Here is a 26,462-nt window from a genome sequence, read left to right on the forward strand (position 1 = left end):
CCAGCATTATCCTGATACAAAACCAGACAAAGACACAAAGGAATATTATAGGCCAGTATCACTGATGAACATAGATGAAAAAATCCACAAGAAATTATTAGCAAACAGAATCCAACACAGATGGTAAGTAAGCTCATCCTTGTGACCATTTTGAAATGTATGTAAGTACTAAATCACTATAATACACACCTGAAACTAGTATGATACTGTCAGTTATTCTTCAATTAAAAAATGAGCTGCAAAAAAAAAAAACCCCACAAAACTTTTTTTTATTGTCATTATTTTGAGAATATCTGAGAAGCTTTGATATTTATCACTTTAATTAAATCTAGAGTGATGGTGGAGATTTTAAAAGGCTTTCTGCTGGTATAGCCTAAACTATCACAGAAAGTTTAAAGTTTATGCTTCTTATGTCCTAAAGTAAATGATTCATTACAAATTTGGGGGAAAGTATTTCTAATTCACTCCCCAACTTCACACAGCAATTTCTTTTTCCATGTTCAAATGACTTTTATAAGAGTGGCCCATCAGCTCAGTACATGTGGGTTGTTTTTCATTTATATATAATCTCTTAACAGAAAGTCCTTTTATTAACCCCAAAACTTGTTAGTATTTTTTAATCTCATAAGTTAAAAAATTTTTTAAATTCAAATATAGTTGATTTACAGTGTTATGTTAGTTTCAGGTATACAGCAGAGTGATTCAGATATATATATATACTTTCTCAGATTCTTTTCCATTATAGGTTATTACAAAATACTGAATATAGTTCCCTGTGCTATATATTAGGTCTTTGTTTATCTGTTTTATATATAGTAGTGTGTATATGTTAGTTCCATACCCATAATTTATCCCTCCTCTGCCCTTTCCCTTTTGGTAACCATAAATTAATTTTCTGTATCTGTGAGGCTGTTCTGTTTTGTGATTAACTTCATTTGTATCTTTTTCTAAGATTCCACATATAATCACAGAAAGGTCTCTGCAGTGAAGTTTGAAAGTGAAATTGGGTGTAGTCTGTCTTAGAGCAAATATACTGGTCACTATAGGACTTGTATATACCAACTTCATTCTTGACTTTTTTTTTTTTCTTTACTGTAAAATTTCTTAGTGCTTGTATGCTTCTTAAAGTTCTCCTAATAGAGACTTAAATCTATTTATGCCATAGTTCATTTTTGAGGGTAAGATGCATAGACTTTTTCTGTAAGCTTCAACTCTAGTTGTAATGCACTAGTCCTTCCATTTCTTAATTTTTGTTTTTGTTTTTACATTAATGTATGAAAAGGGAGAAGTTGATCTTTGAATACTGTAAATCCTAAGATTAAGGACTGGGAAAAATTCTGTAGAAATAAACATGGTTTAAACATGGAAAATATTTTTCCCTTTTTATTCATTTTGATCTCTTGCTAATTTTGTAGGTTGTTACTTAGAAATTAAAGTACTCTTATTTTAGACTTAAGATTTTTTTATGGTAAATATTTAAATGCATGTGAAATTTTAAGACAACTTCAGATACTTAGAGTAGTAGAGCTGCTGTTCTTTTACCATTTGAGTGGCCTCAGTAATCAACAGTATTGTGACTGGAATTGATTAAATTATCATTGGATTGAAAAGTACAAGCTTCATGACTTTAATTCTAGAGGCAAGACACTAACATCCATAAATGAGTATCCACAGTGTATTTACATATCTTATTTACTCCGCACAGTGACTCTGCAGGTAGATCTTTTACCCATTTTTCATGAAAGGCCTAGAGAAAGTGAGGGTCACATAGCTGAAGAGTGATAAGAATTTTAAGTCAGGTCATTTGAAAATTATCATAACTTTCCATTGATCCTTATAAAGGACTAATTCTTGGCAAGGTAATGAGAATATACAAATTATTAGTCCAAGGCAGTTACTTAAGAAAACTACTCTTAGAATACTCTTGATTATATTAGATTGTCCTAGCTCATTTCAGGTGTCTTAAGGACAACTTAATTTTGTTCACTGCTCATTCCCCAGCACCTCAAACAGTATCCAGAGTATAGTATATACTCAGTAAGTCTATTAAATGAATGAACTTGAATTTATTTTGTTATATTTTAAAATAATAGAATAGTTGCCATAATCTGGGGGGTAGAGATACTTAACACTAACAATTTCTTCCATTGTTTGGAGACAAAGTACTCCAAACTTGATGGCAACAAGTTGAAAGGGTTGTTGATTGTTGGAAATTTCTCTGATGATGAAGATGATGATGGAGGTTATGGAAACTGAGGAAGAATGAATTTGAAACACTAGAGGGGCACAGAAGACTGGGTGACCAAATATAATAGACTAGAGAAAAGATTAAAAAGAGAACTGGGAGGATCGGTTACTAATAAGAAATGAAATGGAAGACAGTATGTGAAAATGATTCAGTTTGAAAGTTTGTTTGATTTTTGCAGTGATGACAGATATTTGAACTGGATGTATGCTATAGATGTCTGGGAATAAGAAGTCAGGAATGAATGGTTAAATCCAAGATTGGTGGAGGCTAATACTGGGGAGGATTGAGCCTTAGAGGACAGCCAATTTTTGGTAATAAGAGAAAAATAATTAAAAAAACAAAAAAGGTTCCAGAAGGAAATAAATCACTAATATTCTTTAGGGGCAGGGTTTTTTTGTTTTGTTTTTAAGATATGTTCTTGTTCATCTAAAATGAGAGGAGGGGATTGAATGTGTTAGAAAAAAGGAAAATGTGGCTTAATCAAGAATAACTTAGGTGGTATCTTAGCCACTATGTTCTAGGCTTTGAGAGCTAATGTATAAATATCTCAGTTCTTGCTGTAGGGTTATATAGATCTAATTGTGGAAGCTATACATCTAATACTTGTTTCCCAAAAGTGTCAAAATATAAACCAGTGGTGGGGAGGGTATATAGCCCAGCGGTAGAGTGCATGCTTAGCATGCACGAGGTCATGGGTTCGATCCCCAGTACTTCCGTTAAGTTAAAAAATAATAATAATGATGATGATAATAAATAAACATTACCCCCCCAAAACCCCAAAAAACAAAAAAAAAAATTAAAATTAAAAAAAATACATAAACCAGTGACTAAAAAATATAATATATTCTTTAGGAAGTTAAGGGGGGAAGAGGTTAGTATGTAACAGGTTTTATAGCTGTAACAGTTTTTTGCGTTAACCTAGTGAAATTTTTGTTTGCAGATAAGGAAACAGTTGTCAGGAGGTTGATATGCTGGAGACGTCAAAGCTAGTTTTGTAACAGAGATGTCTCAGTTGGGAAGTTGAGGCTTCAAGGAGGCATTCATTGGTACTTAAACGATCCTTGAAGGCTTAATGAGATTTTTATTTATTGGGTGGAATGGATTTGAGTAGAGGAAAATGAGTTTAGAGAACTTGAAGGGGACAAGGATATGCCAAGCAAGAAGACTGGCATAATCAATGGATTTATATATTGGATTATTAGTATGGAACGAGGTAACTTGATAAGGCCAAAATTAGAAACCTATTATTACTATGAGCTATTATGTTTTTTTTGAAGGGGACAACATTAGGAAATTAGTGGGCTTTGAAGTATTTTCAGTGTTTAAGCAAGTGTTCTAAAATAGAGCACTGTAGCAAATGCCTTCTTTTTTTTTTTTTTTAAAAAGACATCCAAGCCACATTCCAGACCTGCTAAATCATATTATTGGATATGTTATTTTCAACTCCTAACCTCAGGTGTATGAAAAATAGCATTTTGTTGATCTGTTTTTGAGAATCACTGGTTTAAAGGTAAGTTAGAATAGGAAAGACCATTTAGAAAATTAATGTGGTAGCCCAAATCTGAGATGCTAAAATGTAGCCAGTGGGATCAGAAAGATTTGTTTAAATCTTATTAATTAATTAGATTTCATGCACATTGTTTTTGTATTGGGAAAGAAGAGAGGATTCACGTTCTCAGTCTAAAAGAAGTGATTCAAAATAGTGATAGAAGGAATACTTAGTTAATCCTGAAGAGCGAGGACATTGTTTTACTTGAGATTAAAGAATGAGAGAATAAAATTAGGTGCCAACTTTGTTTCAGTCAAAAAGTATGCCTTTGCCTGGTGACTTACTTATTTGAAGGCTGAAAAAGAAAGAGTGAACCAGCCTGATAGTCTATGTAGGTTGAGTGACTAATGCATAATTTTTATTGTTGATTTTGTTTGATTTTTTAATTACAACAGACTTTAACACTACTTTTTGGAAGAGTTTTTTTTTTTTTTCTCCTGCCCTTGGACAAGAGAATTTACAAGTGAAGTAAGTTTTTCATGTCAAATGTTGAGTCAGTAAATACTTACATTTAGCCAATGATTTTCAAACTATTTAGGAATCCTTAGGTTTTTAATGGAACTTACCTGGTAGGTGGGAGGAAGTGCAGGCAGGGACATTCCCCTGCCACCGTCTTTAACCATAGACGTTGCAAATAATGAGGTACCAATGCCTACTTTGCCCAATAAGAGATACCACTAATCACTGTGGCCACCTCCCATTATATCTGGCTGTAGTTTTTGTAACATAACAAAGTTGACACTAACAATCATTGGAAAAGCATAGACTATTAAAATTATTTTTTATCCTAAAGTCAAAATAGATGATTAGATTTCTGTGTAAGATTTCATTTGTAGGAAAGTTTCTGTCAGTACTAAAAAAATTTTTTGAAGGCCACAATTATATAGTCTCTTTTTAAATTTAAATTTAAATTTTGAGGTAATTGGTAATTGTAGCTTCACGTAACAATTGTAAGAAATAATAGAAATTCTGTGTATCCTTTCCCTGGTTTACTTAATGATTATATCTTGCAAAACTGTGGTACAGTGTGATCACAGTATTGACATTGATACGATTCACCCATCATTTTCAGATTTCCCCAGTTTTACTTGCACTTGTTGTGTGTATATGTGTGTGTGTGTGTATGTGTATGTATTTCTTTGCATTTTTATCACATGCATAGGTTCCTATATCCATCACTTCAGTTAAGATATAGAACAGTTCCATCATCACAAGGATCCCTTGTGTTGCCCTCTGATAACTACACTAATCTGTTCTCCATTTCCATGTCATTCAAGAATATTAGCTAAATGAAATTACACTGTGTGTGTGACATTTTGGGGGTTGCCTTTTTTTTTTTTCCACTCAGCACAATTTCCTTGAGATTCACCCAAGTTGTTGCATGTATCTGTAGTTCGTTCCTTTGTATTGCTAAGTAGTATTCCATTCAATGTTATTTTCCCATTTGGTAGCTACCACATAGTAACATGCAGCTTTGTACTTTTCCTTTTAAATATGCAGAATATGTTGTCTCTCAGTTTCTTTTGTTAACTTCCCTGACTCTGTTTTCTTTTATATTTCATTCCCCAACTCTCTTGGGACTGTTGGGAGCACAGTTGAAAAATTACTCATGTATGATAATTTTTTTTAACTGAAGGAATTTTAGGACCCATTGAAGTATGTGGTGTTATACTTTACAGTACTAACTACTTTTGTATATAAAAGTAACATTTTAAGAAATTGGGAGGATGTGATTATTCTTAAGTATGAAGATGTCTTTTTCTTCTTCATTTGTATATCAAGCAGTACATTCTAAGGTAATCTTGGACCATGGCAAGTAGAAAATGGGAATAGATAACTGTTTAGAATGAAATCACTTTTGTTACTTTACATATTCAGGTAGTAACAAAGACTAAACTCACTCTAAGAATAGTTTGTATGTGTAAGAAACAGAAGTTGTATGTTTCTATCTGGAAACTACATAGATACCAATCACTGAATGGCATAAAAGGCCACATTTTAATAGATTTTACTAGTTTAGTGATCTCCCACGCTTTGGGGAGTGAAAAATACTATTTTAAAATAATAGCATGGTGCATTAAAAAACTGGATAGTATTGAAATTATTTTAACTCAAGGGGGTTTTGGGGTGGTGATGGAGGAGTGTGCCAGTACTTTAACAGCTTGAAGAATTGGTGTTTAGAATAGCTTCCCCAAACCCTGTTGGAAAGAATGGTACTCAACTATGTAATGCCAGACAGACAGTGCAGCATATTGTATTCACCATCAGCATTCCTTATCATTATGGTACATTTTTCATATTCGATGAGCCAACATTGGCACATCATTATCAATCAAAGTATATAGCTTATGTTAGGGCTCACGCTTTGTGGTCATGGTTTTGTTTTTTGGTTTTTGTTTTTAAAGATTGTTCTTAATACTTTACTTTGATTCCAGTATCAAATCTCTGATGCTAAAGATAAGGTAAACTGGGTTGCAGGGTAGCCAGTATGGAGTACTGCCAAATACTGTCAGATTTGGGAAAGTGCTTCATTCTTGACTGTATAGAGGTGATTTGGTGCTCATTGGGTAATATCATGAGGGTTGCCATTGGCTTATTCTTTAAAGAGTTTAATCTTATTAGAGTCAATCTTGTTTTGATAAGAATTCTGTAAAAAGGGATCTCAGGGTCCGGATGAGCTATTTATTTTAACCATTACCCTTTACATGGATTTTCATTTTATGACAATAATTGAAACAGTGTGTTCAGAGTTTGTAATGAAGAGGTTTGGCTGTTGGCTTTTTAAGTGAAACACTTCTATCACATTCTCTGAATTTGCAGTCCAATACAGAAGCATCCTTTCTCCTTTACTGACAAGAATGCACTCTGGAATAGATCAAGCATTCTTAATAGTTTACTTGACTTACAGGTATAATAGCTGAGAGTTGTTCTCTGATACTCATCTTTTGAGGACTCTTCCTAAATATTTAATGTTACCTGGTAATCATAGCTAAGTCTTAACTGAGTGCCACACATAATCCTTGAAACTGTTCAGAAATATGTTCTATGATTATTCCTGTTTACAGATAAGGAACTAAGACTTCAAGAGAATAAGTTACCATTATTAATAAGTGGCAGAGTGAAAACTGAAGCAGTGCTATTTTACTGATTTAGTAGTAACAGTTGGAATTATACTAAAATATGATACAGTGAAACTCTGTGAAAACCTCATATGGAACAAGAAACTGTGTTTTTTGAACTTTGAATTTTACATGTAGATTTCCATTTCTTAAGTAGGTCCATCAACATTAACCTTGACTACAGGAAGAAAGGTTTTTCTGAGCAGAGATTTTATTTGCTATTGAAGTATTATAATGTAAGTTGAATTGGTGAAATTCTTTGTCTCTAGGAACCAAATGGTTATCAAATAGAAAATTCAACTGGTTAGATAGGTGGTTTTTGCTTAATAAATAATTCGATATAAGCAATTGAGTATACTTATGTATACATTAGTAATCTCAAATTCAGAACCTGATTCCCTTAACTTAAGGGTTGCTTTTCAGTTCACTAGCGAGGCATGTGTTTGTCCCTGAAAATAAGAGAATTTGAATCTATTTATCCTTTGAGTATATGCTTTACATCATCCCTGAAATATTTTAAACATTAATTTTAGACTTTGAGCCCATACATTTTTACTTACTTTGTAGTGTTTTAATGCATTGTGGAATAGATGTAAATTTATTAAGTAGATCAGGTTTGGGGAAGGAGCAAAGTGGGTTTTGTTATTTCATGTAGTGTGCCAGAATGAATGTAGTCCAGATATTTTGGAGTGAAACACTTACGTATTTAATTTCTCCTCTTTTTGAGAGAGGTAGTTGTCAGTTTTTTCCCCTTAACTATAAATTCTAAATTATTTATTTTACCAGTTATCTCACTTTTTAATTTCAGGCAAACTAATGTGTAGGTTCTGGAATCAGACTGTTGGGGTTCAAAACCTGATTCTGCCATTTATTAGCTATGAAACTTTGGACAAGTTTAACCTCTCTGCCTTACCTGTGAAATGGGGATAAAAAATGTGCTCACACCATGGCTAATTGTGAGAATTAAGCATTGTAAGCACTCAGTGTTTATCATCACTATTACTATAATCTCTAGTTGCATATCTGTCAGATAAGTGCTCATGGAGCACTGCCTGATAGTAACAGTAACTCAACTAGAAAAATACATTATTCATTCTGTTGTCAGATTTATTTTTTTGTAACTTTTTAGAATCTGATATTCTGTTGTTTTGATTATCAGGGATAATCTGTTAATGTACTTGTGATTGTAAAATTTAAACTATAGGATCATCAGCCTAACCTACCTTCATTTATAGTTGTAGCTCAGAATAGCGAAATGAGTTGACCAAATTTTCATAGGTAGTAACTTGGTAATAGCTCTTGATCAACCAGTATTCTATTTATTATACCTTAATCAACTTCTATAAATAAAATTATAAATAAAATTAAAATTTTAAATGAGTAATGAGAGCTGTTTAATTTCTGATTTATGAGGAAATCTCAGTTATGTGGCCCCTCACAATATTTTCAGGTTTCTTTATTTCATTTTTATTAGCCCAAAATTCACCCAATTATTCTCTTAGTGATTCATGTCCAAAATAAATGTTGATTTAATTTTAAATATTTATTGAGGTCTACGTAAGGTGCTTATTAAGGACTGAGAGATTATAATAAATGACCCTTTGCTCAAAGAGATTATGTTAGATTGGGTTGGGCACTTTTTTTTTCTAATTTTAGAAAAAAAATTTTCCTTGTATTTTCATCTTTCCTTCCTTTTGGGCATCATGTTCATCTTTTCAGTGATTTTTTTGTTTGTTTCTGAACTTCTTAACATGGTCTTACAAGCAGCCTCAGTCTTCCTGTTTTTCTGATAGACAGTTTTCTAATTTAATTGCTTTTCCTTGTCTTTTATCTCATTTTTTCCTACTTTAGGGTTTTGTTTGTTGTGGTTTTGGTATCATTGCCTTTGCTCTGCTAAATCTGTTTGTAATGCTGTATTTTCCATTTCTTTTCAATTTGATTTGGGATTTGGTATTTAGCATTAATTGTTGCCTTTACTTGTGTTTACATTTTATTCAAAAAGAGTGAAGAATAAATTCATCTTTTACGAATTGGCTGCTGTCTTTATGTGAGTCCCTTTGGTTTTAGGTTCCATGTTAGAAGTACCTTTAATTTTATGCCATTTAAAAACAGCTCAATACTCCTATGTTCACTTGGTTTCTAGGTCTATTCTGGATAGCAGGTTTTGTGAAGACATTTATTCTTTCTTGGACCTCAGATTTACCAGACATCTCATGGTATTTCCTTTTATATTATTTCTTTAATGGCTGCCATTTATTCTCAATGTATTTTGTATGTATTTTACTTGCTAGTTGGGTAATCGTTTTTTTGATTCACATATAAGATGTGAGAGCTTTGTGGTAATTGGATTGTGTTGAATTGTTTTCTCTAGTTATGCCTGTGTTACAAGTTGACATCCTTTCTGTTTACCACTTTATCTTTCCCTTTCTTTTCTTACTTCTAAAGACACAGTGATTTGACCCTAATGAATTTACGATTTAAGTATCAACTAGATTTTTTAAACAGGGTGAGTTTCCTGGCTGTGGAGTTTTTTATATTAATGAATATAGTGAAATATTAGCCATTTTGTGGCCTCATTATGACCTCTTGACTTCTGATCTCTTGCGAATAATTTACTGAGATCATTTTCTCTACTGAATCAAACTCATAGTCTGTGGTTCTGTTTCATATGTGATGTGTTGTTATCCTGGGATGAGCTTCTGTGATTTCAGAGACATTCATTTCTGGAAAAGGTGTCTTGTGGTTGTTTTTATAGCACTTAATTGTATAGGTTGACAGCTTATTTGGTTAATGGGGCCAGAGCTGCAGTTTCATCCTGGATGCTCTAATTCACTCACCAATTCTTTGTAAAGTGCCTGTTAACATTTCAGGCACTGTTCAGGGTTTGAGAGACAGGTAGTAATCATACAAATATAAACCACTGTCTGAAGAAGGCTTATAGCAAGCTCTTCACTGCTATTTAAAAACAGCTCAAGTGCAGTGTTTATTGAAGATTGTACATTTGTATAAAACTGGGATACACTATTAAATACATACTCAGATAGATGTTTTAGGCTGGAAATATTACTTAGTTGCCTAAAAGAATACATAATGATTAGACTTCTGCTTTCCAGATTCTGCCTCTTGTTTAAAAAAAAAGTACAACTAAATATTTAACAATATATACCTAAAATAAAAAATTTCCTATGAATCTAATGTAAATATAATTGAGCTGAAGAAAACTTCTACCAAGTAGATGCTACCAGCAAGGAGGAGAATTTCTTTTCATTGTAATTAACCGTTGTTAGCCCCAAGTCTTCAGTGTTTTAAAGAAATACAGAATATTATAACATTTGACTAGAACAGAATTAGTTTTATATATTGCTTGTACTTTGTCATTTGGAAATTTTATAATTTTATAGCTTTATTCAGATTGATAAGTATGGCTTTTATGAGGTAATTCTGAAAAAGTCACAGGTGCAGAAAAGAAGGTAGGGCAATTTTTCTTTTTTTTCACTGTGCTTTGTTTTTAGATGATTTTAATTTGGTGAAAACTGTAAAATCATAACAAGTAGAGAACCATAATTATGTACTTTATTTTCAAAAACTATTAGAAGATTCTCTTTAGAGAAAGAGTTTTTCTATCCACACAGTTTTTTATTGTGTGTGTGTGATGAAATGAGAGCACTCTTATGTGACTACCACTTATTGATTGCTAAATATACATAACTCAGTGTACAAAATACTTTACATTCATTATTTTCTTCACAGATACCCTATGAGGATAAATCCCCATTTTATAAACAGGGAATGCTTAGCAAGGTTCAAAACCTTGCTTAGTTCATACATCTAGTGAATATTAGAGAAAGGCTCCAGTGCTTATGTTTTTAATTTCTAGGTGCAATTGCCTATTACTGTATATTTTTATTATAATAAAATATATGTAATATGTAATATAGTAGCTCTTCCCTAGTTATACATGATTTAAAAGTAAAGGCTACATTTCTTGGAGAATTTAAACCACTGTTACCTCGTTATTTCTCTATTTTGGTAATTTTCCCAGTAAAATATGCACTCAGCAGTTTGTATCATCTGCGAAATAGGAATTAACCTGAATTACACACTTACGTGTAAAAATTAAAGATAAACACAAGAATTACTATTTGAGGGAACAGTTTTCTTTGGAATTTTAGACATAAGGGACAATTTTGACTTTCTCTTATTTATAGGATTATCTCTGTCTGCTTTGTTCTGAGTTGTACTGTATCATTGCTGAAAATATTCCGAGAGGATATTTCACAAGCAGTACATATAGCAGGTGTTAAACAGTGAATTTAGAATAGAGAAATATTGTATTAGGAATCATTAACTCAAGGGAGAAGACTGAAGAAATAGAGAAACTCCCTCAATATATACGTATTAAGGTGATATAGAAAATGACAACCACTGTAAAACAATTGATTTTACTACAAATAAAATAGCCTTTTAAACATACATATATAAACAGAGTGGAATTGGTTCAAATCCTGGTTTTATCTCTTGAACTGAGCAACCTTGGTTAAGTTATTTAACCTTAGTTACTTTTGTATTCCTCAGTGGTAAAATAGAGATCCCTGTATCAGAGTTGTGAGAATTAAATAGATCATCCATGTAAAAGCTTAGCACAGTCCTTTGTTGACACTTGCTTCGTAAGTACGCAAATATTTGTTAATTTATTGTTAGATCATTCAGTGAACCAAGAAGACTTATTTTTGGATACTAGTGCTATAAAAAATTCCATTTTATCTTTCAGAGTGAATAATATTTGTTGGTTTCTCACTAAGCAATATGCCTTAGTAATCTTTCTTTTGGCATCCTAAATTCATTCCCTAAGGGGGATTATGATTCAGAAACTTTTCTTTTGATCACAGTCACCTAATTCCAGAAAAATAAGCAAAATACAGACTCCCTGAGCGAATCCCAGTTTATATTGATATTTTAATAAAGAATGCTTTCTTTGTGTATTTTGCTTACCTTTGTTATAGTGTGACTGTTGTTGGGAGTATGAAGATGGTTCTTAACTTTTGGTTCCCTTTCTTTTAAACAGGGTTTGTGGATGCACTTAGATGTTTGCAATGAGCACTGTGGCTGGCATGCTCCAGTGTTTTGGATACCAATGCATAGGACTCCATAGTAATCGAATTTACCAGAGGCGAACGTCATGAGCATAGTGATCCCATTGGGGGTTGATACAGCAGAAACGTCATACTTGGAAATGGCTGCAGGCTCAGAGTAAGTATTTAAATTAAAGGTAATTTGGATAGGGAAAGACAGAATATTTCATACGTTATTTTAGCAAAACCAAGCAGTGCTTGATTTGCATTTATTTTTTTTTCTCATTTTAGACTTAGCTATAATGAAATATCAGAAGTTTAAAGGCTTTAACTAAAATTACTTTTTAAAATAACTTTTGAGTCAAAATGCTGTTTCAGATTCTTTGTCTTTTTTATTTGCTAAGTGTTGACATCAGGAATCAAGATAATAGGTTGTTTTTTTAAATTGTAGGATATATCTTGCAATTAAGAAATGTTTATATAGGAAAAGTTACTTGGTTTTAAATTTGAATCTTTTAAAAAATTGTAATATCTGTTTAAACACAGGATTTGCTTTGTTTTTTTATAAAAGTTGAGTTGAAAAACAAAATTCAGGCCATTTTTAAAGAAAAAGAAGGGAGTATTTTCCTGCTGGATGATTATTTTGACAGTTTTTGCTTTTAATGGGAACCATTTCTAATGGATTCATTAGAAATGAAAAGTGAAAGATTCTTACCTTGCTTCTAGACTGTTTGGTCTTGGCAGTTGTGAAGATAGATTTCATTATATTTTGATTTTGAATGAGCAGTACGTTAACACTAAGTTATTGCTGTGAAAATTGACAGTTTGTTTTTGGAAATTGCAAGGGATTCAAGTGCATTGTTGGAAGCTGAAGAACAGGCAGATGCATGTTTGATCTCTGATTCAGAATGTAAATATATTGTTCTTAATGGAACTCTTATTGACCAGAAAGCTGAATTTAAATTTTACAAAAAGGAAATTTACTGAGTTTAGGGCTTCTAAAACTGATATATGGAACGGACAGAAATGCAGTTATTGTTCTCCTTTTGTTGGCATTGCAGTGGTCTAGAAGTGTTTTCACCACTTCTGCTTCTGCCGTTGAAAAAGTCCCAGAGATGCTCTCTAATATTCCTGTGATATACTGTGTAGTCCATTTAACTTGTGATAGTTGTAGTATAGTTTTTTAAAGCCTTTTTTTTTGGTCTGTGCTATGTGTAAGGTATTTTTGTTATAAAATAATAGATTCTCAAACAAGGCACTTGTGACAGTTGATTACCACTCATTCTGCCCAAATAGGAACACTACTAAGGAAGGAAAGAACCTGGAAGCAGGGCTTGACAGGCAAGAGGTTACCAGTCTAAAGTACTAGTTTTTCTTAAGGTAAAGCATCTGATAGATGCAAGTCTATATCTGATAATAGTTGTAGACATTTATTGGTAATAATCAAAGATTCTTTGCTTCCTAAAAGTATTTACCTTGACAGTCTTTTTTAAAATTAGCCTTTTATGCAAGTAATACAAGATGTAGTTTATAAAATATTATTTGTCTGCTAGATAAGAATTAGTCCAATATACAATGTGAGATACACCTTTGCCTTGTTTGCATGTCTGGTATGTGTACTGCAAGGCAATTCACAGAATGAAAGCCATATATTAATAATACAGTTAAAAGAGAATTAAAAATATACTGAAAGAGGGCAGTGTAGGGGATAGCTTTCTACCCATGTTCTTTATTTAAATACATTTATAGAGTATTTATAGAATAAGTGTGATTTATATTGTGGAGCCAAATCTTTTCTAGTACAAACATGGCCGCTTTTATTACAAGCAAATCATCAATTAGTAGGTAGTTACAGAATGACTTTTTAAAGAAATATTTTTGTTTTAGGAAATGATTTTTTTTTTTCTATTCCACATTCAAGTATATATGTTCCTTGGGTGTAGTATCCCCTACTCAATAGACACAAAAAAGATAGCTGGTGCCAATTATGGAACAACCATTAGAATTTTTGTGGTTTAATTTTCAAACCTTTACATTCTCTTTTTTTATATATTTAAAACCGGGAAACTTAAAAATACCCTTAAATCACATCCCCTACCCTCCTTTCCACAGAAACATAAAGGTTTTGGAGCTGTTTTCATAAGAAATTTTGATATAATTAATATGTTGCTTCCTTTTTAATTTAAATGCATAATCAAAAGATACTGTAGTTGTGTAAGCTGCAGGATGCTGGTGGACGGGTGCATGGCACTTCCCTGTACATTTCTTTGTTAACCTCCTGTGATGCTACATAATTATTTCAAAATGTTTTTTAAAAAGAGACCAAATTACATTTTATTACACTCATGTGGCTATGTAATGTTATTAATTATACATGGGAAGTTGAGAAGGTCTGTGGATCTGTGAAGAATGGGTTTGGTAAGCTATAGTCCAGTATTTCCATACTCAGTAACATTTGCTCTTGTATTATTGTGTCTCTAAAATAAAACTCGTTATTCGCACCAAGTCCAGCCTCTATAATACTTGTTTTCCTCTCATTACTAATTTTGAAAACTCTTGGGTTTGTTTTGCCTTTCTTTGAGAGTTAAGGATCTTGTATTTTACTTATTTCTGTTCCCCATTACCTTGCGAAAAGTTGTTTCTCCCCAAATTTTGAACCAGAAAAGAATGGTTTTAAAATACTTGAGGAATAACTGAATACTGAAGATCGATAGACTATGATTTAGGGATATCTGGTGTAATAAAATTTTGTATTATTTGCTTCTATTATTTTTTAAGCAGTTGTAAACATTGCACATTCAAATAACTAGGCACATTCACATAACTAGGCTAGTTATGAAGATTTTTTATTTAAAAATAACTTTACTGTACATAGTGTGAACAAACCAATACCTAGACCTTGGTGAATAGAAACAATATTGAAGCCAACTCCTATAGTGGAGACTGTAAGATACTCTAAAAAAATTGCCTACTGGCCACTCTTACTTCTTAGCACTAAGGTTTTACCTGCGTTGTGTTTGTCCTTAGATTTGAAAAATGCTGATCACAACATCACAGATTAACGTAATGACCGATTGATTTTCTCAGTAGGGTCTGGCATAATACTTGGTACAACTGAAAATGTGGAAAGGTAATAATATATTTAAAGGGAAAGTTGCACTAAGTGTAACTATAATTTTTTAAAACTTAATTAGCAAAATGATCATAACTGGAATAATCAGGAAACCATCTTTCTTACCAGGAAGCTATGTCTATAAAATTTTTGATTAACTACATGCCCTTAAATGTAGGCTAATACTAGAAATAGACTTCTTGCTTCTGGCATAATTGCAGTGGATAAGACTTAACAATCTAAGAGAAAGCACATTCTGGATCATCATTTGTAAGCATCAACTGTGTGTGGAGTATTTTACTAGAGCCTCAGTTACAAAGGTGAAGTATAAACTTTATAATTAGTTGGGACGTCAGAACCCTAGATTAGAGCTGTCCAATAGAAATATAATGTAAGTCATATATATACTTTAAAATTTTCTAATAGCCATATTAAAACGATTATACAAAGGTGAAATTAATTTTGTCATATATCTTACTTAACTGAATATCCAGAGTATTATCATTTTTAACATATATCAATATAAAAATACTGAGATAGTTTATGAATTTTTTTTCCATGCTAGGTCTTTAAAATCTAGTATGTGTTTTACACTTCCAGCACCTCTCAATTCAAACTAACCACATTTTGAGTGCTCAGTAGCACACATGTCTAGGGACTACTATACTGGATAGAGAAGCTCTAGACCAAATAACAAAGTGTAGGAAGAGAAAAGAATGGTGAAGCCTAGGCTGGTTATGAAAATTGTAAGTGAAATCATAATTATTTCTTTTTGAATAAGATAAAGATATAACTATGATGTAGATAATGTTATTCTCAAATTATTAGTGAGGAAGCTGAAGTCACAGAGTGGGTAAGGGGCAGAAGTAGAACTTATCAATGAATCGATTTTAGGCCTTTTCTGTTACAGCTCCTTTACTAATACTATTACAAAAAATGATTTATGTAACATAACTAGTTTATTTTGATATATGGCTCATATAAGTAGTAGCTCCAGTTCTAGGAGTAGTGAACTCAGTGTAATAAATGACTGCATATAACAAAGGTATTCTCAGGTCTCTGCTCATAAATAGAGACTGTAAAAGAAAACCTGGCCGGGGTAGGGTATAACTCAGTGGTAAATGCATGCTTAGCATACACGAGGTCCTGGGTTTAATCCCCAGTACCTTCATTAAAAAAACAAAAAACAAAAAACCTAGACTTCATTATCACTAGAAAGTTGAGCCAGAGTTCAGCCATTTATTAGAATTGCATGGTTTTTTTTTTTAATCCTAACTGATAGAGGTTGACCTCTTTCATTCCTTTTTACCTCTTTCACATCTGACATTCCAGCCATCTGAATTACTAAATTGGTTAAATAAACCAAGATGAGAAACCCTTCTGGAGCTGGAAAGTGAAAGAGTTAATAAATGGGAAATGTTAAATTTCTTTCCTAGCCTTTTTAAAACAGAAAAGCCAAAATACTTTTCCCTCTCAGAGACTGGGAACATAATTGCTAACATTGTATTCCTTTTAATATTATCATTGCTACCAAATATTCCTCTAGAAATCTTTATGTAATGAACGTTTGTATAATTATATGTATTTTTGGATGAGGTGGACAGATTAGTAAATATGACATGTGTAGGTTGCAGGGGGGTTATTTTGGAGGAGGGCTCTTAGTAGTATGACTGACAATACAGTAAATAACCTATTTGTTGGCTGAGAGTACAAAGGAGAGATACCTGGGTTTTCAGTTTTGCCACTAGCACTAACATACCAGTGAGCCCTTAAGCTGCTTAGTTATTGTGAACTTTGGTCTCTTCATTTGAAAAAGGGCTTGGGTTGAAGTATTGATGCGACTCTTTTTTATTCCAAATTTCTGAGACTCGGTACATTTTTACCATCTTTGATATTTGGTATTTGATATTAAGTTATTTCAGTGCCTCTAGAGCCACCTGCTGGCAGAATTCATTAATTTGTTGAAGTGCTTGGGTGCTTTTAGTCTGAATTTATATAATTGAAAATACTAAAATGTTTTGTGTATAATGAAATGTTTTCAGTAGCTTTTTACTTGTTCATTTTGCACTAGTACTTAACATTCCTTTTATGATTTCTTTACACTTAATCTGCTGTTAAGAGCTAATACATTCTGCTGCTCTTAAAGTAGGTGTTGATTTGCTTATTGTAATTTAGAAGTGCTTTCATTAAACTGTGGTTTTGTTTTAATATTCAAAAACCTATTTTAAAGTGCTGTCTTAGCATTGTTTAGAACTGTTCTTAGGATGATGTTGAATTTCTCATTTTTAATACTTAATACTGAACAATTTTTTCCTCTAATTTTTCTTCACTTGTGATACTGAATACAGAGCTCCCTACATCCATATAGCTGTCTGTAATAATGTCTCTTAATCATCCCAGCAAAAAGTCAGGCAGGTATTGTTCCCATTTTACAACAGAAATAAGGAGATTAACAAACTTACCTAAGGCGACATAATTAATAAAAAGTAAGAGTTAGAGTTAAGCCCAGGGTTCCTTGGCACCAGATGCATGTTGCCACATAGATCAGAAGAGCTAGGTTTTGTTAATGGATGAGTTAAATGAAGTAAAATGCCACATTTGGTAAGTTGAGGACAATTGTTATACCAGACCTCTCCATTAAAAAAAATTACTTGTTATGCTATTTTAATGTGTGTATTTTTAATATATCTTTAAAGTATAATAGGTTATAACAATGGTGATAAAAGAGGACAAGATTTTTTTTAATTTTTAATTTTTTGAAGTATAGTTGACATAATATTGTACAATATAGTGATTTGCAGTTTTTAAATTTATAGTTATAAAATATCGGCTATATAGAAATGGACAAGTTTTGATTACAAATCTGAAGGAACATATTGAGAACTCATGGAGATCTTTTATACTCATTATTAAAACAATTAGGGGAAAAAAAAACAATTAGGGAGCCAGTATCTATCCATGTGCCATTGCTGGTACCCATGTGTTACTGAATGTTTTAATGTTAAAAGGAAAATTAGAGGTTTCACCTAAAACAATGATATAAACCACTCATTAAAATCCAACTGTATTTTAAAGGTTTATATCGGTGAGAAACTAGAATTTTGAGGAGTATAAGAAAATTATAAAAGTCCAATTTCAAGAGGACTCAGCTTATTTAATCAATTATTCTAACCTGTTAATATTTCTCTAGATGCCTCTCAATTTAATGATTGGCACTTCTCTCCTTTTAGAGCTTCAGTTCAGTTCACCTGACTTACTTAAATGTCTGCACTAAGAATGTGTAATGTGGCTTGGGTGATCATTTTTGATGACTTTTTAAAGAATAAGGATATTTTGGTATAAACAAATAAGATTTTAAATTTGTAAAGTTGTTCCAGAAAATGTAGCAACGTCAGGTAGATTACTCAAACAAATTGGTAGTTGTTCTGCTTTCTAAGTTTTCAGCAGTAATTTAGAACTATAACACATTTGAAAATAAACTTTTCACTTTTAAGAATGGAAAGACTACATAAATAATTTCAAATTTAATGACTGCAATGTTCTCCATATTTAAATAGTAAAGTTTGTGTAGTAATGACAAAGTAGCGTAGATTCAGGACTCCCAGCACTCAGGCTTTGTGTAACTTTAATAAAGTGACACATAGTACTACTGTGTGAGACAAAAATGAGGTAAAGCTTTTGACCTTACTAAGTCATTAATCCATAGGCATAAACAGCACTCTAGTAAATTTCACAAGCATAGTGGAAATAATGCAGTTCGGTGGGAAAAATACTAGACCAACTTAAGAGACCTGGGCTTTAGTATTTTCTTTGCTATTATAATATCATGTGACTTAGAATTAAGACTTCATTTTATAAATGTGGAAACTGAGACCCCAGAGTGATTATGTGGCATGTCCCATGCATAAACAGTGACTTAATGTTAGGGCTTAAGTCTAGAGTTCTGCCATATCAAGCATGACTCAGCAGCTGGTCCTCCACCTCTAGCTTCATGACAGCATTGTTTGAGGTTTCAGGAACTTCCCTCCACACTACACTTGTCTAGATTCAGCGAGAGTAGATCTGCTACCACCAATCCTAGGCCAGAACAAAGCTACTTTCAGAAGGAGGGAAAGGAAACCATATACTGACACTCCCTTGGGGCCAGGTGCAAACCAGCCCTACCATATCTTTATTCTACCTGCTCAATTTACCAAGTCTTAGCAACAGCATTTTACCTTCTAGAAGCCCTGAGCATCACCTCACAACTTCACAGTTAGGTTCTGAGAGTGGCTAATTCAGATTAAATCTTGACTCTTTGTTGATATTTTCTGTGCCTCCCGTTGCTTTAATTCCTCAGGCATTGTTTAAATTGTAAGCCCATTCAGATGCTTGAATCCTTGAATTGTTCTCCATTCTATTAATTCTTCACCTGCTGCATACAAGTTAGCTTTTACTTGGACCATGCTACTGGCATATTGAAGCTAGTGCCTTGTATTGCTTGCTCTTTCATCAGGATTTAATAGTATTGATTCTCTACCTTTGACTTTAGTGAAACTAACCTTTTGTGGGTTTTTTTTAATTGTAAAATATACATAACATAAAATTTACCATTTTAACCATTTTTAAGTGTACAGTTCAGTGGCATTAAGTAAGTTAAATACATTTCACAATGTTACTTCAGTGTCCAGGCAAGAGATGACAAGGGCTTGGACTAGGACAACAGTACAAATGGAGCGAAGCATACTGATTCTCAGTGTGTTCTGGAGGGAGACACAGGATTGACCAAAGAATTAGATGTGGAGGGTGAGGGAAAAGGAGCAATGAAGAACGACACTTTAGGGTTTTAGCTTAAGCAACTGGAAAGAGGTGGAATTGTCTAAAGAAAAGATGAGCCTTGGGGGTGGGGGAGGAGCATTTGTGGGCAAAAGAAGAAGAGCTGAGTAGTAGTACTAGTTGCAACAGAAACCATATTGTTCCCGGTCTTAAATATGTTTACTCACTGGCCCTTTACAGAAAAAGATTGCTGACCTCAGCTCTGATTTTAATTTAATTTTAAATTCAAAACTCTGGCATGCAAAAGAGGATTTTTTACAGCAGACATGTACTTTATAGTCATCAGAAATCTGCATTAAAAGGTCTAGTAATGTGGAGGGCTATTTGGGTGGAGCTTATGAGATAGAATTAGGTTAAGGATGATTTGGAAGTCATGAGCACATAGGAAATGGTAAAAGCTATAATGGTGGATGAAACCTCCAGGAATGGTTTACAAAGTACAGACTCGTGGAAAACACAAATATTTAAAAAACAGGAGAAGAAACATTTTAAAAGGAGGTTAAGGCATAAAAAGAAAGCCAGATGGAAAACAGTTTGGTTGTTTCCCATGATGTTAAACATAGAATTACTTTATGACCCAGCAATTCTATTCCTAATGGTATACTGAAAAGAATTGAAATCAGGAGCTCAAAACAGATACTTGTATACCAGTATTCATAGTAGTATTACTCACAGTAGTTTAAAGGTGGAAACATCCCAAGTGTCCACCAACAGGTGAACAGATAAGCAACATGGTAAGTTTATATAACGGAATATTATTCAGCCATAAAAAGGAATAGGGTTTTGCAGCATGCTGCAAATGAATGAACCTTGAAAACGTTACACCAAGTGAAATAAGCCAGACACAAAAGGATCAATGTTTTATGATTCCACTATTTATATTAGGTATCTAGAATAGGCAATCAGAAACAGTAAAATAGAAGTTACCAGACGCTGGGGCTTGGAGGACGTAAAAAGTTGTTTTCATGAGTGCAAAGTTTCTGTTTAGGATGATGAAAAAGTTTAGAAACAGACAGTAGTGAGTCATGAATCATATGGCTTGAAGGTCTCATGGTTATATCTGAATCTTATTATATAGCAGTAATTGTTGAATGCTCATATCTTAGCTAATTTTATTTCATTTGTTTGGGAGAGGTAAAACTAAAACTACAAATATTTTACAGCCTTCCCATGGTAGAAAGACTATATAGAACTGAACAGAATGCCCCTTGTTTGTTTAAAAAAAAAAATCTTACGTAGTTTGTTTGATTTCCATGAGTTGAATGCTATATTTCATTAAAGTAACAGTTCTGATTTCTGGAAACTGGAAAATACTAAAAGGCATTAGGAAACTAACAGAATTAAAATAGTTACTAGAGAGAGATTGAAATTTACTATATTATTTGAGTGACTGTGTACTGACCATGATAGAATACATTAGGAGAGAATTTAGAGGTAAAAGGGATATAAAGTTCTCCAGTATAAGAATTTTAACAAGTGATAGTATTTTTTAAGTGATAGTATTTTAAGTAGGAAATTTTAAATCGTATTCTCTTTAACTGATGAAGGATTAAGTGATGAAAAATTCCCAGATTGTATAATTAAAGAGTAGGAATTTAAGATATTAGTATTTTCTCAACTCCAGAGTCTATGTAAAGGTCTCTTTTTGGAAGGTCTATAGTAAATAATGTGCTATAGATCAAAAACAGGCACTTGAAGCTGACTCAAGCTTTGTGTGGCTAAATAGCCAAATAAAAGATGCAATTATAAATAACCAAATAAAAAGTTTCTTTCAGAATTCTGAGCAGTCTCTTAAGGGAAAAAGTAGACTCAAAGAAGTTTGGCATGTCATGTAATGACTAGAAATTAAGTGGATAAAAAGATACTTTGAAGCATATTCAGCAAATGACACCAAGTTCGGTAAGGTTTTAAAGACACATTAAGAAAAGGAATGCTGCTAGAGAATTAATGGAAACTTCTTGTTGGTAGTATAATTGATAGACCCAGAGATTACCAAGAGTTAAGTCTTCATATAGTAATAAAATACTGGAAAGTCTTTTATTTTCATATTGTCATTGAAAGCAACTAAACATCAGATGAATCTAACAATGGTTAATGCACTCTGTGTTCTATACCTAATAAAAATATTATGTGGGTAAATCATCAAGGTGAGTTGGTCCCATACTTAAGAATTGAAGGAACTCAGTAATGAAATTGCAGAATTATTAATTGCACCATTTAATATTTCTTTCTTGAATACAAAGGTTAACAATTTGGACTCTGGGCACCTTGCACTCATGAGGATCACTTTGAAACTAGACAGGGCACTAAGTGTTTTTCAATGAAGCAAAAAACAGCAGAAGTAATTTATTTATAAGTAGGGATGGAGGGAAGGAGTCTGGGAGAGGTAGCAGTTTTTACATGCTCTGATCAAGTTCAGGGCTTCTCCTGAATTTGCTGGATCTGGGAGAATTATTTACAGATTACTCAACCTCACATTTGAAGCTCTCAGCTTTATTTTGATATGCTGCTACTCTGATCACATCATTACTGTGTATAATTTTTAAGGATAAAGATAATATTCTTTAGCTGGATACCCAAGATACTTCTTGAATTTTTCCTTGCCTGACTTATCTGCCCTCATCTCTGGCCCCTTTTCCATACCTTTAACTCTATCTGATACGAATTTTAGCAGTTCTTTTAAGTCTGTGCTTCCTAAAATTCATTGAACATAGGATTGAATGTGCTTGTTACCATGTAGATTTCTGAGCCTGATCTTTACAATTTTTTATTCATTTGGTTAAGTAGAGTTGTAAGAAATTGTAACATGCACTACTGGTGATTGTGATGCTGATGATCTGTCCATCATGCTTAGAGAAACATGCTTAAACGTGTCTTACTGTTGATACCTCTGATTGCGTGTGTGCATTCTGTCTGGGATACCATCTTCATCTCTTCCACCTCTGTATTTCTTGGGCTTGTTGACTTGTCATTCTTTAAAACACTTTAACTATTGTGAACGGCCCCCATGCATACCTCTGATGGCACTTTGTAATCATTGATATACTTGTTTGTCTTGCCTTACATCATTTTCTTGAAAAGAAGGACCACTTCTTTTACTTCTTTATTTTTTGATTTCCAGCATCTCAGTGTCTTCTACTTAATGTGTGCTCAGATATTTATTGAATGAATGAAAACTGTATTATTGTTAAGTTCCTTGAAGGCAGAGATGTCTTACCTTTACATTCTCTCATACTCCCTGGCAAACATCAGGCCCTCAATATTTGTTTAATCAGTGCTAGTCAAACTGAGGTCTATGGATGTAGTCCCCAGGGGGCTGTGAGCTCTTTGACGTTTTAAAATTTGCTATTATAATTTTGAGCTGGGGGGAAAAATTAAGTATGTTTAGAGTCATCATAGATGACTGCCACTTAATATCAAATACTGTCATAAGATTTCAGTGCAAGTGCTTGAATTCATGTTCGATGATATTGGTACACATATCACCCAAAGACCTAGTTGTAAATTTTCTCTAAATCCAGATCTACAAAGAAAAATCCCCCTCCTATTATTGGGATTGGTGTATTATTTAATTTTGAGAAAAAGCTAAGTAAATAAACACTATCCTGAAATCTGACTCTCCTGTCCATACTCCTTAGAGATTCCACATGCCATTTTTCCTATCTTTTTGCATATGCATGAGAGACTGTCTCTCCATCATTACTGCTTTTTTTTTTTAATTAAATTTTTTTCAATAGAGCCTAGAACTCTGGGCTCAGAAGGATTGATACAAGTGAAGAAGTTGGGAAAGTGATGTATGTAAAATGCTAGGCCAGAGAACTTACAAGTCAACCATAGTGGGTGAGTTGTTACTCTCAGTTGTATCAGTGGTTGGTCTGGTCATCAGCCATTATCAGGCCAGAACTGCTAATCTTATTACTCTGCCACAGGCTGCTAGTTACGTTTTCTTCATAAGCAAACCTTGGTTCATTGTGATATTTCTTATTCCTTAACTTTACTAATATTGCCAAGGCCTTGTTCTATCTTGACACACTAACACATACATGGAGCTTTGAACATTGAAATGTATGCTCACTTTCAAATTGGGGTCCATATAGATTCAGTGTGTCTTTTAGTCTTGCTTAAATTATTTCTACCACTTTTTTCCACCCCTGTGCATAGTGTCCCCAGTGCCACTGAGTATATTAAATAATGTTTAATTTCTAGTAATTTTTTGTTTATTTATTGTTTGGGGTGGGTAATTAGATTTATTTATTTATGTATTTATTTATTTAATGGAGGTACTGGGGATTGAACCTAGAACCTTGTGCATGCTAAGCATGTACTCTACCTCTGAGCTATACCTCCCTTCTAATTTTTTTTAATGATAGGAGAACTATATTTGAACTTGAAGGTGGGGCATTTATTGCACTTAATTAAACAAAAGTTTTTTATGATGTGGACTCTAGATAGGCTATATCATATCCACAAGGTGTCTACATTTTAGACATTTTAAAGACATTTGTGTAGCCAATAACATAAATGCTTGTAATTTTAAATTGACTAAAAGAAAAATAAATGAATGGAATTCTCTTTGATGCAACTTTTTTCCCTCTAGACCAGAATCCGTAGAAGCTAGCCCTGTGGTAGTTGAGAAATCCAACAGTTATCCCCACCAGTTATATACCAGCAGCTCACATCATTCACACAGTTACATTGGTTTGCCCTATGCGGTAAGTGTCAAACATTTATCTGGAAGGGTGTTTTTTAAAAGGTATTGTGCCTAAAAGTGAATATTTAAAATGTAAACTTGTTTTATCCTACCTAAGCAGTTAGGTATATAATTTGTAGTTTAATTTTTTTCATTGATCTAATTATATTTATTCAAGGGGTTAAAATTCTATTAGAGTGATGTCCTAGAAGGTTTTGTATTATTATTATTTCCCTTTTTATGCTAATAATAGTTTAGTGTCATGATTCTTTATCATTTCTATAAAAAGACTAGATAGAATTGTACTATCTATTGTTGATTCTAAATTACACAGCAATTTATATAGTTACCATTTATTTAGCACTAATGTTTTAGGCTGTCTGCTAGGCATTTTTACATATATTATCCCATTTAATCTTCAAAAGCAATCTCATAGGTATAATTTTCATCCCCATTTCATAGCTGAGAAAATGAAAGCTTATCTAAGCTGACTTATTCAGTGCTGTATAGCTAGTAAGAGGCAGAGCATAGACTGAAACAGCTACATAACTGGACACACTTGTGATACTATTGAGGCACAGGTAGAGATTTTTACCACTTGGATCAGAATGAAAAATACCAAAATTTTAGAAATTCCTATTGTATACTTTATAGTGACAATATGTCTTTTGTAATTGTTTTTGTTAGCCTCTGCTTGGCTGAGGTGGCTTTTTTTTCTTAACCTTTATTCTTACATCTTGCATTGTAAAGGTGACCAAGATTGTAGATACATATTTTCTTTTTCATTTACTACTATGGTTTAATATCTAGTTTCACGAAGTCATTAGTTTAAAGTATTAAGGAAGAAATATGCTAATTTCCTATCTCTTGTATATTCAAATTAAGGATTGAATTTTGTTTAAGTTGCTAGCTCATATTGTTGTTGAAATTATTTTATGCTGTATTTGTGTTTAATTATCCAGGACCATAATTATGGTGCTCGTCCTCCTCCAACACCTCCGGCTTCCCCTCCTCCATCAGTTCTTATTAGCAAAAATGAAGTAGGCATATTTACCACTCCTAATTTTGATGAAACTTCCAGTGCTACTACAATCAGCACATCTGAGGATGGAAGTTATGGTACTGATGTAACCAGGTGCATATGTGGTTTTACACATGATGATGGATACATGATCTGTTGTGACAAATGCAGGTAAAATATTTCACACCATTTGTTTATTTTTCTTGACTGCTCCTAATCTTTGTGATTGTTAACAACATGTTGGAAAAGATAATTAAAGTCACTTTTGAAGGAATTGATGAATGCATTTTTTAAGTGAGACTTTTGCTACTGTCAGTGCAGTCTGTTTTGTTCCTAGATAAAGCCCCTATGGGAAAAAAGCTATCTTAGAGTTGATTAGAAATCCTCATTGTTAATTGAGTCAGTCTGAACTTTATTCATACAGGATCACATCTCTCCACTCATTCGATAGTAATACAACTACATAAAGTAGACAAGATAGAAATGAGAGGAGAATTGAGTCCTGTGTATTTCCTTTGGAATTATTTGTGCTGTATAGTCAACTGTGATTTTCCAGTTTGGGGGAATTATACATTTTGATTGATGTTTGTTTGACCTGACTCTCTCACCTCCTTTTGACTTGAACCTTGCAGCACTCTGGAGTCTCCTTGAACCAGAACCACAGTCTCCCCTCCCCCAACCCTGGTTCAACCACCAAGAAAGGCCTCCTCCCCTAGAGAAGGTGTGATTGGGACAGAAAGTGGGGTTTTGTTTTCATTTTTGTTTTTTGTTTTTTTCCGGTGGGAGGGAGTTGGGGAGGATGGAGAGGGAACAGTAGGATTTCAGCCTTAAAGTTT

General features: G+C 33.1%; 1 protein-coding gene across 4 annotated transcripts in view; it reads left to right on the top strand.

Moving 5' to 3' along the window:
• KMT2E (lysine methyltransferase 2E (inactive)) overlaps window positions 1-26,462 on the top strand; it is a 77,639-nt gene that overhangs the window by 10,338 nt on the left and 40,839 nt on the right. For 2 of the 4 annotated variants that reach the window (XM_010946680.3, XM_010946681.3), the window contains exons 2-4: window positions 11,982-12,166; window positions 24,513-24,627; window positions 25,568-25,797. In XM_010946680.3, the coding sequence (XP_010944982.2) occupies window positions 12,096-12,166; window positions 24,513-24,627; window positions 25,568-25,797 (416 nt within the window). In that variant the 5' untranslated portion in view covers window positions 11,982-12,095. Of the gene's footprint in view, window positions 1-9,059; window positions 9,133-11,981; window positions 12,167-24,512; window positions 24,628-25,567; window positions 25,798-26,258; window positions 26,348-26,462 lie in introns of those variants that run through there. The other 2 variants (XM_010946679.2, XM_045510498.2) reach the window with 2 other exon arrangements.

Source organism: Camelus bactrianus, chromosome 7, assembly GCF_048773025.1.
Source record: "Camelus bactrianus isolate YW-2024 breed Bactrian camel chromosome 7, ASM4877302v1, whole genome shotgun sequence".
Classification (NCBI taxonomy): Eukaryota; Metazoa; Chordata; class Mammalia; order Artiodactyla; family Camelidae; genus Camelus; species Camelus bactrianus.